The sequence below is a fragment of the Limulus polyphemus genome, unplaced genomic scaffold, assembly GCF_000517525.1.
Source record: "Limulus polyphemus unplaced genomic scaffold, Limulus_polyphemus-2.1.2 Scaffold4661, whole genome shotgun sequence".
Taxonomy (NCBI): domain Eukaryota; kingdom Metazoa; phylum Arthropoda; class Merostomata; order Xiphosura; family Limulidae; genus Limulus; species Limulus polyphemus.
Genome location: NW_013670271.1, coordinates 59318 through 73646, shown reverse-complemented (window position 1 = coordinate 73646; position 14329 = coordinate 59318). Strand labels below are relative to the sequence as shown.

The following is a 14329-nucleotide window of genomic DNA, read 5'->3' as shown; positions in this document are numbered from 1 at the left end:
CCAGAGAGACCTCCACACTTCTAACTCATCCAGAGAGAACTCCACACTTCTAACTCATCTGGTCATTTCGAATAGACTTAAACACATTCTTCTTGTACATTCATACACCATTGCTTCATTAATCGGACACAAAACCTTCTACACCATTTAACAAGAGTCCACACACCTGCTGTTTATTAAGAGATTTAAAGAGCATTATTCACAGAAACAGAACTACACTAGTTTATTCAGAGATCTACATGTTATTAGTATCATGTTACATACCATGTTATTAGCATCTTGTTACATACCATGTTATTAGTATCGGATGTTACAACCATGTTATTAGTATCATGTTACATACCATGTTATTAGTATCATGTTACATGTCATGTTATTAGTATCCTGTTACAACCATGTTATTAGTATCATGTTACGTACCATGTTATTAGTATCGTGTTACATACCATGTTATTAGTATCATGTTACATACCATGTTATTAATATCATGTTACGTACCATGTTATTAGTATCATGTTACATACCATGTTATTAATATCATGTTACGTATCATGTTACATATCATGTTATTAGGTTCATGATACAACCATTTTATTAGTATCGTGTTACATACCATGTTATTAGTATCATGTTCCAACCATGTTATTAGTATCGTGTTACATACCATGTTATTAGTATCATGTTCCAACCATGTTATTAGTATCATGTTACATACCATGTTATTAGTATCATGTTCCAACCATGTTATTAGTATCATTTTACAACGATGTTATTAACATCATGTTACATACCATGTTATTAGTATCATGTTACAACCATGTTATTAGTATCGTGTTACATACCATGTTATTAATATCATGTTACGTACCATGTTATTATTATCATGTTACATACCATGTTATTAATATCATGTTACATACCATGTTATTAGTATCATGTTACATATCATGTTATTAGGTTCATGATATAACCATTTTATTACTATCGTGTTACATACCATGTTATTAGTATCCTGTTACAACCATGTTATTAGTATCATGTTACAACCATGTTATTAGCATCTTGTTACATACCATGTTATTAGTATCATGTTCCAAACATGTTATTAGTATCATGTTACAACCATGTTATTAGCATCATATTACGTACCATGTTATTAGTATCATGTTACAACCATGTTATTAACATCTTGTTACATACCATGTTATTAGTATCATGTTACATATCATGTTATTAGGTTCATGATACAACCATTATATTAGTATCATGTTACAACCATTTTATTAGTATCATGTTCCAACCATGTTATTAGTATCATTTTACAACCATGATATTAATATCATGTTACATACCATATTCTTAGTATCATGTTATCAGTAGAACTTACATTTAAGTTATTCAATTTTCCATATTTCAACCTCGATTTTCAAGTAAAAAACATCGTTACTCGAATTAAAAGTGAGGCTTATCCAAATCTCAAAGAAAAGGAGCCGATAGATCGAGGTGAAAGAGATGTTAGTAGGGGACGTACGTTCTTATTTTAAGTTTTAAATTGACCTGTCTAAAAGTGGTATGTTGGCCTAGGTTCACCGAGTTCAATATTTTCTTATTTAAGTTCTCATTCTTCAATCGTAAACAAATAAGGGAAATGATATATGAAGAAAAAATAAGTATTTGTACCATTAAAAAAAAATTACATCGGGTAGAAGTCAGTTTTCTTTATGATGTAACGGTCAATCCTACTTTTCGTTGGTAAAGAGTAGCCCAAGAGTTGACGGTGGGTGATGTTGACTAGTTACCTTTCCCGTGGTCTATCCCTTCAAAATTAGGGGTTAGGCTAGGGTAGATAGCCCTCAAACAAAACTACAAATATTTCTACTGGTTACGGTTTTCTAGCGTTTTTTATGGTTGATTTGACTCAACTATAACGTTATTAGTTGACGACCTACAATTTATTACAATCTTGGATTGGTTAACTCAACAGTTACGTAACTACAGTTATTTTTGGAAACACTTCTGAGAAAACGATGTTGCCCGAGATCTTGGTGTAAACTTACTTCAACCGTTACGCCATTCGCAATGTTCTGTGATGCCGTGTTCTGCCCTTGTTTTGTCACTTGATGTAGTGCTAATCTCTGCCTGTCAATGACCGAGAACAATCAGTGGCCCAGAGGGGATATTCTAGCGGGTTTATAATGGAGAAAACGAGCTTCACGTAAGTATGAAAGTCGAGAATGACTCAGCAGTTTTTGTTTTGCTTTTGTAACACTATCCACGTATTTTGTTTTATTTAACTAGTTAAGATATAAATAAAATGAAACTATGTCACAGGTTCCTGAAGCACTAATAATATATTATCTGTGCATATTATTTGAATTGTTCTTTAAAACCACTACTATCGTACACTGCCATCTTTCGGACGTTTAACTGATCTTTTTTTTTAATAATAAAAAAATGCTTTCTGGCGGGTTAGTGTCAAGCTTAAGGGCTTATAATGCCAAACATTGGAAATTGATCCCTGCGTTGGGCACAGCACAGATAGTCCATTGTGTCGCTTCGTGTTTAACAACAAACAAACACATTCGTGCTTCCTCTACAGTCCCACGTTGTCTCAAAACAACGCCATTTTCCTTCACATGAGAGATTCTGGCCACTCAATCGATTGGAAATCAACAATAATTTTATACAAAACGGGTAACTACATAAAAATAAGGATCGTCGGAAGTTGCTTAATCAAAGACCTGCCTAATTTCAACACCTCCTGAAGTCACTTTAAACTTAATAACTTCCTGACCTCCCGTGTCCAAGATCAGGGGTCACGTAGACGTTTGTTCACCAGTTTTTTCCTGCCAGAAGACAACGTGAAACAAAACAATATATATATATATATACTATTTTCATGAAATTAAATTGTGTTACAAAGCTGACATAAAGTGTTTGTGACGAAGATAGTCTGTGTTTATGTCTAATAGATTACACGGGCCTGCGATGGTTTTATTGTCTTGAAATGTTTACATGTTCTACAGTAATACCTGTACGCTGAATCCGAAAATGATATCCATTTTTCTCCATCACGTACAGACTTTTCGCAAGACGTTATAACGCAATACATAAAAGAAAGACCAAAACACTTAGATTAGAGACTAAAAGACATAGATTTCACAAAATAGATATCAGGATGAATGAGGAGGATGCATATTCGTTTGACATCAATGTTCTTCCCTTTTCTTCAGTTTGTTTGTATTTTTGTTAACAAACATAATAATAATAAAAAAATTTCATTGTGGTAAACGAAATAATAATTTCATCTAAGTAAGAGTTTCTTTTCGTCTCGATTTGCTGCCCGGCATAGCCAGGTGGTTAGAGCACTCGACTCGCAATCTGCCGGTCGCGGGTTCGAATACCTATCCCACCAAACATGCTCACCTTTTCAGCTGTGGTGGCGTTATAATGTGACGTTGGTAAAAGAGTAGCCTAAGAATTGGCGGTAATTGGTGATGACTACCTGCCTTCCCTCTAGTCTTACACTGCTAAATTAGGGACGACTATCGCAAATAGCCCTCGTGCAGCTTTGCGCGAACTTCAAAACAATCTTCCCGATTTATAAAATATCCTCAGGCCATAGAAAAAATAATAATATTGTTCTCTAAATCTGCGTGGCTAAATTATGGAACATCCGTTAGTAAAACCAAAACAACTTTCATGAAGGTTAAATTTGCAGGTCTGTGTTATCGAGTACACTTGAATGTTGGGTTAATTTATGAAGGTTAAATTTGCAGGTCTGTGTTATCGAGTACACTTGAATGTTGGGTTAATTTATGAAGGTTAAATTTGCAGGTCTGTGTTATCGAGTACACTTGAATGTTGGGTTAATTTATGAAGGTTAAATTTACAGGTCTGTGTTATCGAGTAAACTTGAATGTTGGGTTAATTCATGAAGGTTAAATTTGCAGGTCTGTGTTATCGAGTACACTTGAATGTTGGGTTAATTCATGAAGTTTAAATTTGCAGGTCTGTGTTATTGATTACACTTGAATGTTGGGTTAATTTATGAAGGTTAAATTTGCAGGTCTGTGTTATCGAGTACACTTGAATGTTGGGTTAATTTATAAAGTTTAAATTTGCAGGTCTGTGTTATCGATTACACTTGAATGTTGGGTTAATTTATGAAGGTTAAATTTACAGGTCTGTGTTATTGATTACACTTGAATGTTGGGTTAAGTTCATCCTGCTTGCTGCTCTTATTTGTTGTCACAACTAAATGAACTGAATTATGGTTGTTGTAAATACTAAATATGGTAAAATATGAAAGTTAATATTCGACGTTACCATTAAAAACTATCATCAGATAATAGTTTACGCATCACATTTTGTTCTTGAAATGAAGGTGTAGTTTGTAGGTGGTAATCTTCGTTCTTGTCTTATGTCATACTACGAAGTGCTGACAGCAGCAACTTAAACATTTTCTATCTATTTTATTGTACGTTTTTGTTTTGTTTTAATGTAAACCTCGTGACTTTACTTCATATTTCTCCATTGGTCCACGAAACAAACTTAAACATGTGTAGTGTGTTATATACTGCTGTTAGTGTAGCTGTGTGAGTAGAAGATCGCTCTTGGAGAAGTTGTATAAACGAGACGTTGAATGAAATAAACGTGCCTTCTTCTGAAGATAATGGTTCTTCTCCCATCATACAACCTTCTTTCTTGTCATAAGTTAATAGTTTAGGTGGTAAACTTTGTTTTTCTAATGAGATATAACCTCCATTGTTGTTATCAATATACTCTTGGAGTTTGATTGATTTAATTGTTATAGCCCGGGATATAACGTTTATTGTTGTTATCAATATACTCTTGGAGTTTGGTTGATTTAATTGTTATAGCCCGAGCTATAACCTCCATTGTTGTTATCAATACACTCTTGGAGTTTGATTGATTTAATTGTTATAGCCTGGGATATAACCTCCATTGTTGTTGTCAATATACTCTTGGAGTTTGATTGATTTAATTGTTATAGCCCAGGATATAACCTCCATTGTTGTTATCAATATACTCTTGGAGTTTGATTGATTTAATTGTTATAGCCCAGGATATAACATCCATTGTTGTTATCAATATACTCTTGGAGTTTGATTGATTTAATTGTTATAGCCCAGGATACAACCTCAATTGTTGTTATCAATGTACTCTTGGAGTTTGATTGATTTAATTGTTATAGCCCGGGATATAACCTCAATTGTTGTTATCAATGTACTCTTAGAGTTTGATTGATTTAATTGTTATAGCCCGGGATACAACCTCCATTGTTCTTATCAATATACTCTTGGAGTTTGATTGATTTAATTGTTAGAGCCCGGGATACAACCTCAATTGTTGTTATCAATGTACTCTTGGAGTTTGATTGATTTAATTGTTATAGTCTGGGATATAACTTCTATTGTTGTTATCAATATACTCTTGGAGTTTGGTTGATTTAATTGTTATAGTCTGGAATATAACCTCAATTGTTGTTATCAATATACTCTTGGAGTTTGATTGATTTAATTGTTATAGCCCAGAATATAACCTCCATTGTTGTTATCAATATACTCTTGGAGTTTGATTGATTTAATTGTTATAGTCTGGGATATAACCTCCATTGTTGTTATCAATATACTCTTGGAGTTTGATTGATTTAATTGTTATAGCCCGAGATATAACCTCCATTGTTGTTATCAATATACTCTTGAAGTTTGATTGATTTAATTGTTATAGCCCAGGATATAACCTTCATTGTTGTTATCAATATACTCTTGGAGTTTGATTGATTTAATTGTTATAATCCGTAGACAAGTTACATTGAATGCGAACATTTTCAGAAAGGCGACATGTGGCGCCACCTGTGGCATGTTCAGCACCGATACATTTGCTTTATGCGCATTCTCGATAAATCGGCGCGCAATGCCGCTGTGGTTACACTCATGGGTAAAGAATTACGTCATTATAACCGTTTCCAAGGGAGAACACTCGTATAGCGGGGGTGCTAAACAAGGCCTAGTAACGCCTTGAAAACTAAAGCTACGGCTAGGAAATTGAACTTTCCGACCAAACGAAATATATACATATATTTCAACATTGTTAATAAAATAATAAATCAAGGACTTATAGTTCGTGAAGGCTCATGAGCCAAAATCTTACATGAAACCAACGGCTGTCTTAATGAAAAAACAGCCAAAGAAAATGGGGTCATAGTCTTGTCATTCGACCACATATAAACTCCCTTCTGCAGCTGCCCCCCCCCCCCCACGTAGCACAGCGGTATGTCTGCGGACTTACAACGCTAGAAACCGGGTTTCGATACCCGTGTTGGGCAGAGCACAGATAGCCCTTTGTGTAGCTTTGCGCTTAACTACAAAGAAAAAAACTTCTGTAGCTCCAATGGACCCAATGTCCTTAAACATGGTTCTGAAAAGTGACGCCTTGCTGGTTTGTCAGTTTTTCTTAACGACAGTCAAGTTAATTCAAATAATAGTAATATCAAATAAATAGTTTGTGTTGAACAGGAAATAAATAAATAATATTGTGTTATTAATTCTTAGCGTAATTGTGGTTTTTATTCAATCTACCTCACACCAGTCTAGTTGTTGCTCATGCAACTAGTGCCAAGACCACTACTACGTCTTTCATATACTCATCGGTTTGATGAATCTTTATATTGAACGAAAGGCCTCTTTGGCACTGTATATGACAGATGTAATTTGGAAAACATATTTGTACATTTTTCACTGGTAAGTATTTTGAACATATAAAATTTAGAAAGTTCTATGCATTAAGGTCACGTCCATCACCTTACGCTAAACTTGTTTCCGATTCAATAACAATACAATTTTTAAAAATGTCCGAATCTAAAATAAAGCTATCACAATATAATATTACAGACTAAATAGGATATGTTCAATTTCAAAGTGTGACATTCATAGAGTTTTAGTGATATGAACACGACATGACAAAGTTCATCTTCAAAGTACATGAAGAGAGAAGATAGCCTACATAATAACCTAGGACTAGCCATTCACATACCGTTCACGTGGTCTGACCACATTACCATTTCTATTACGGGCTGGGTGGAATCCACCCAGCTCGTAACCACGAAAGTATCCAGTAGAATAATTATACTATGATGTTTCATAATGCAAGCACATCTTTACAAAATTTTGCAGGTTATTGCTAAACATTAAATGGTTTTCGTACACAAAATATCAGGTTTTTAAATTAGGTATTAAGATATTTCTTTCAGAATGTTGACTATTCAACATCCCAAACAATTTTGATTTTAATATTAAAAATACTTTAATGCATTAGAACATTTACAAATTTCACATAAGAAATCTTTATAATCTCCAAATAATTATAAAATTTTTGTTTAAAAAAACTATATTTTATTTGTTATTTTCAATAGTGTATTTCTGTATGGGTTGGTTCGATATGACCCACTTCGTAACCTCAATAAAAATTAGAAAAAATAAATAAATTATGTTTTTTTCGTTTTAGAATGTTCTAGTAATAATGGGGTGTTGTAACAATGATAGGATGTTTTAGTAATAATGAGGTGTTGTAAAAATGATAGGATGATCTAGTAATAATGAGGTGTTGTAACAATGATAATATGTTCTAGTAATAATGGGCTGTTATAACAAACAATAATGGGTGTTATAACAATGATAGAATGTTCTAATAATAATGAGGTGTTGTAACAATGATAGGGTGTTCTAGTAATAATGAGGTGTTGTAACAATGATAGGATGATCTAGTAATAATCGAGTGTTCTAACAATGATAGGGTGTTCTAGTTGTAATTGGATGTTGTAACAATGATAGGGTGTTCTAGTAATAATGAGGTGTTGTAACAATGATAGGATGTTCTAGTAATAATCGAGTGTTCTAACAATGATAGGGTGTTCTAGTTGTAATTGGGTGTTGTAACAATGATAAGGTGTTCTAGTAATGATGGAGTGTTTTAATAAAGATAGAATATTGTAATAATGATGGATTGTTATAACAAACAATGATGGGGTGTTATAACAATGATAGAATGTTGTAATAAATGTGCACGCTGATTTATATGCATTTAAGGAAACCAGTTGGAGAATCTGAAGGACAAACATTGGCGAAGTTTAATGAAACGAGCAATACACATGTACTGTGTTGTTATTACCATTTCAATGTGTTCTATATACGAGGAAGCAAACATTAAATGTTCCTCAACAAAAGTACCAAATTTCAATTCATTTCGATATTTATTAACATTAAACTGGATTAAATACATGCATTGTATTGAGATTAGAACTGTATCTGCCAGTGCTAAGTATAGTTATAGTGATAAACTGTTTAATTTCAACTGGAATAACTAACTTATTGTATAATATATTATACAATATAACTGGAAAATAAAATACGTAGAACTAGGACATATCTCTCTCACAGCTGCAAAAAAAAAGAGAATACTCAAGTGAATAATGGTAAAAGGTAAATGCATCTTGTTATTGAATAATTTTATTATCTTGGTTACATTATTGAATAGAACATGTTGTATAGACCTAGATCTTGGTTATATTATTGAATATAACACGTTGTATAGACCTAGATCTTGGTTACATTATTGAATATAACCCGTTGTACAGAAACAGATCTTGGTTGCATTATTGAAGTGAACATGTTGTATAGACCTAGATCTTGGTTAGATTATTGAAGTGAACATGTTGTAAAAACCTTGATCTTGGTTATATTATTGAATAGAACATGTTTTATAGACCTAGATCTTGGCTACATTATTGAATATAACACGTTGTACAGACCTAGATCTTGGTTACATTATTGAATATAACCCGTTGTACAGAAACAGATCTTGGTTGCATTATTGAATAGAACATGTTGTATAGACCTAGATCTTGGTTACATTATTGAATAGAACACGTTGTACAGACCTAGATCTTGGTTACATTATTGAATATAACACGTTGTATAGACCTAGATCTTGGTTACATTATTGAATATAACACGTTGTACAGAAACAGATCTTGGTTACATTATTGAATATAACACGTTGTACAGACCTAGATCTTGGTTACATTATTGAATAGAACACGTTGTACAGAAACAGATCTTGATTGCATTATCAAAGAGAACACATTTTACAGATGTAGATCTTGATTATATTATTGAATAGAACACGTTGTACAGAAACAGATCTTGGTTACATTACGAAAGAGAACACATTTTACAGATGTAGATCTTGGTTATATTATTGAATAGAACACGTTACTCTGAGCCAGATCTAGGTGACAGTGCCAGAAAACATGTGACACAGAACTAATCAAATGCCAGTTGTAGTTTGTTTGTTTGTGGATTCTACCGTTTACTATTTCCTGATGAAATAGCAGAATTGGATTCAGTAAATGAGTTCAGTGACTTCCATGCCTATAAGTGCATATTTTCGCTCTATTAAAAAAAAAAGAGAGGCAAGAACCAAGTATTCCGAAATGTTTTTTGAGCGTATAATTGAATTTTTGTTTTTTCTTTTTCAATTCACTGAAATAATAATAATTTGGTTTATTCGTATTTTTCCTCGACCTTCTGTAATTTTTTTAAGGTATAGGCTTTGTACCAAAACTGGTACTTGTTTTTTTTTTATATGACAAATTTGATTCGATAATTTTAGTTGGATTAATTGAAACACTTCGTTAATATTTACAGTTTTAAACCCGATTACTGGCGAATCACTGGACACCAATAGGCCTAATGCAGAATTTGTATTCATGTTGGGCTTGATAATTTCATTACGGATTCTAGCTGGGACTCCCGGGTAATTATTTCCAGCAAACAAAAAATAGATCTGAAGTTCAATTTATACACGCCTCTGATTTTAAATCAATAATGGAAAAATTAAAAGGAGCAATTAAAAAAAAAGAAAAAGAAACACTCAGTCTATCATTGTTTTCACCACGAACATTAAACATGGTAATATCTCAAACACTAGCATACCCGGATCTGGTAATAATACTTTTGTACAGACATTGTTCATTTTAGACAATACTTTGCATATTAATTACAAGAGTTTATATTTTATACCACAAAAAATTATATCATTCGCACAAACCTACAACCTTGTTTATATTGTTACATATAACATTAAAGTAAAACTTATTGCCCGCTAGAATGAACTATTTTACAACACAAACTAATACAGAACTGTAACAGTTTGATTAAAATTATTTCTTCTTTTCGCCGTTTTGTTACCATCTTTTAACAAAAACTGAAGTAGTGTAATAAATATGATATTAACATAAAACCATACAGACAGATATGTGAATATACAATTACATTTTACAGGAACGATTACTTGGCAGTTTTCAGACAAGCTAGGAAAATTTTAATTAAATAAAACACTAACTGTTTTTTTTTGTTGTTTTTTTACATCAAAGATATCCAACAGACTAAATTGCCCACACTTTAGCACCTTAAAACGCGAGCTCTACCGAAGTTTCTGTTCATTCATATCACTTGGCGTTGGAGATAGTTTATTAATGACATTGTAAGGTTTATTCTATGAAAAACTGGTTTTCAGGTGTTTGACCTAAGCAAACTTACTTTTCTCCACTAGGTGACTTTGCTTGATATAGTGGTCGTAAAGTTTTTAGAACCGTAGAGGGGATAACAAGTGGAGCAAGGAGATAACGAGAACTTTGTGGGTAAAGGTAGATATTCCTAAATATATATATATATTTCACATGTGAGTTTATATCTCTAAAACTGTATAAAAATGCATAAATAGAATATGTATTGTTGTTTTTTATTAGCGCAAAACCACACAATAAGATACCGGCGCTTGACCACGGCGGGGAATTGACTCCCGAAATTTTAATATTGTAAGTCTGGAAATTTTCCGATAGGCAGACCACATTTGGTCTTTATGGTCCACGAAAATTATTAGAAATGAGTATACATTTTTAAAAACAAATGATTTTGCTAATACTCATGAAATTCAATTTAAACGAGGCTCTAGTTGTAATGTCCAAACATGATTAGTAGGCTTAAAGAAATTTATTCTAGGCCTATTTTTTAAAACCTCATTCTAAGCCTTATTTTTCAAAGCCTCGTTCTAAGCCTATTTTCTAGAATATTATTCTCCGTTTCTTTTCAAACCACATTTTATAATTTCGGTTTTGAAGATAAGCACTTGTGAATCAGTTCTCATTCCAGTAATTAAATTTCTAAGCTATACTATATATATTCTTTTTTCTATAATACAAAATATTGATCCGAGCAAAAATGTTAACTGTTTACTATTGAAAATATATAACCATGTTAGATAATTTTTTACACAGTTGCACTTTTATTACAATCTCTGAAAGTAATGTTACATTAGACGTTTTGCTCTCTGCACTTCGCAAGACACGGTAGCCGTTCCTGAGGTTGTTATAAATAAAATCAATCTTCGAGAACATTCAACATTAATTAATAAAAGCAGTTAGTCATGACCGTAACAGATAAGTTTGTTGACATTTTAAACAAAAAATATAAAAGCTAAATATAGATCCACGTTTTGTAATAATTATTTAACAACACCAACAAAGGGAGAAAAAAAACCCATTAAATACAGTAATTTCTTGTTTTAAATAGACTGAAGCAGTAATTACAAGACGTATTATGTTATAAGTTTATTGTTTACACATCACACTTCAGACTTTAGCCTGCCCTTGACTGTCTTTAGGCAGCCAAATTCTCTAGCGCCATCTGAGAAAAAGTGGCCTGCAATTCCAGTTATAAAGCTAACCATACACAGAGATCTGAGGGTAAATAAATGGGGGGAAAAAAAGGAAAAATTTCTATCGATAAGGTTTTCCAAAGTTTACTTGGCTTTAAAACAAGATTAACTTTAACTATTCATTTATCACTCTCAACAAACAAGCATTCTGTTTTATTACTTTCTCGAATATTCTTTTCGTGAAAACCCCAGCAAGCGTGAATCCAGGTAGAAGTCTAACAGAACGTTAACATACAACAGAACGAAATACATGAAAAGATAACCACTTGTAACATGTCTCTAATAGAGTGACCGTGTCACAACAAACGAGACGTCACTAGTCACAGTATCTAGCGATGGTCAGCCAAAAGGGCAGGAACATTGTATGGAAATTTGTTTTCCCGCACATCATCTCAGTAATAGGTAACGCCAAGATCGACTACATATTTCGGAAATGTTAGGCTTATTTCCTCTTGAATGGATATCCACCATGAATAGGGTCTTCTTGCCAGAAACGCAGGTCTATAGAAGGGATATCTCTACAAGGTAATCGCGGATTACTGTGGATAAATAAGATACATTTCTGATTATCAAACCTCCCTATAACATTGTATAAAATTTTAGACTAAAAGTGTTGCTATTTTTTTTCTATTCTTTTATTATTTGCATAGGGGGCGTAAAAAAAAGGGGAATTATGGATAAGTTCTGATCAAGGAAAGTTACATACATAAAATTTAGCTAGTAAATAATGAAGCTAATATATAATTCAAAATAGGAGTATACATAATAAAACAAAAATTGTCTAATAATTAGAATACATCGTTGGGGCTCTTTACGATTGATTGTAAACGTTTGCTACAATGTAAAAAGAACTGCTGAGTCATAAATTAGAACTCCATCTAACAAATATGATATTCCAAATAAATAATAAATCAAACATGAAAATTCCATCTAATAATGTGATATTCTAAAGGAAATAAAACATGTTAAAATTCCATCCAACAATGTGATATTCTAAAGGAAATACTGAGTCATGCATTAAAATTCCATCAAACAATGTAACATTCTGAAGAGAATACTGAGTAAAACAATAAAATTCCATCTAACAATGTAATATTCTGAAGGGAATTCTGAGTCAAATAATAAAATTCCATCTAACAATGTAATATTGTAAAAGAAATACGGAGTCAAAAATTAAAATTCTATCTGATGATATGTTTTATAGTAGCATGATTGTAAATTACTTTTTTTTTGTAAGATTGAAAAATAAATAATTTTCATGATATATTTCAAATAAAATATATGTTTCAAATAATAAGTCGACGTTAGTAACCACATAGGAGTAGCTGTTTTACTGGTTGAACGTTGTATAATATTTGAGAGAAAAATTCATTTGCATAGTAAAATGGCATTACATTCTTAAAATATGTTTTACCACATAAAATGAAAGATACATGTAAGAACTTATGTAAAGTTGTGCGTGTAAGTTTGATATTATTTTATGGTTTTGTTGATTTGACAGACATTCGTTACATAGAAAATCTGATTTTAATCTTTAATGTTTTTTTATAAAATAATTATGTACAAGTTAAATTTCTGCTTTAAACCTCATCTTTATTATTTTGTCCTGGAAATCCAGTTTGTTATGATTCACATTTTTAGAAGTTATTTTTCGTCAAAAGTCAGAATTTCTTATTTCTAATATTACTCACTAGATGGGGTGAGGGAGCCGCATAGCATAAAGCTGAATAGTAGGCATGTCATCAGCATTTTCGCAGATGAGTTTCGACTGGTAGGATTTCTTAATCTCACGAACTTGATCTGCATTTTAGAAAATGGGAAAAAATAACCAAATAATATAATATTTGTGGCTGGAAGAGTATTAGAAAAAGAAAATTAACCAACAGCTATTATGCTCAATTAAAACTGCAATATATTTAAAGAAAACAAAAAGACTGAAAACTAACCGACTTTAACGACGTTTTGAAAAAATGTTTAGCTGAAAACTTTTCGAAATGCGTTTGCCAATATGGCTTTATCTGGTTACTCATTCAGATTCGCTAAACTTTAATTACTAAACATTGCAGCCACTGATTCTCTTTAGGCAAACTGTAACCATAGCAAAAGGAACTACTTTCTCATACCCAAGAATCATGCATAGTAACGAGAAGTCAATTCATCGCATAGATTAATTTTTAAACCTTACAAGTGATTATTTTTATGGATAAAGGGATTACTATTACTAATGTTGAAGAGAAAAAAATACGAGCAATTGAAGTAAACCTTGACCTAAGTTTAACCAGCTGGATTCAGCTAACCAACCCAGAGAGAGAAATGTAAAAAATCAGCAAACTAAAATATTTCAAAAAAAAAGGAACTTGTAAACTAAGTTTTAATCCGAAACTGCTGATATTCATATGTTTTTTTTAATGCCCTATTTACAACGCCATCACTAAAGACTTATTTGTTTTGAAGTTCGCGCAAAGCTACACGAGGGCTATCTGCGCTAGTCGTCCCTAATTTAGCAGTGAAAGAGTAGAGGAAAGGC

At 32.3% G+C, this 14329-nt stretch overlaps 1 protein-coding gene across 1 annotated transcript in view; it reads right to left on the bottom strand.

Annotated features, from left to right (window-relative positions):
- Positions 1-11361: 11361 nt before the first annotated feature.
- Positions 11362-14329, bottom strand: part of LOC106471503 (peroxidasin homolog) — a 53996-nt gene continuing 51028 nt past the window's right edge. The window contains exons 11-12 of the mRNA XM_022400114.1: positions 13494-13602; positions 11362-12341 (exon numbers count right to left, since the gene is read on the bottom strand). Coding sequence (XP_022255822.1) covers positions 12245-12341; positions 13494-13602 — 206 coding nt within the window. The 3' untranslated portion in view covers positions 11362-12244. The remainder of the gene's footprint in view (positions 12342-13493; positions 13603-14329) is intronic.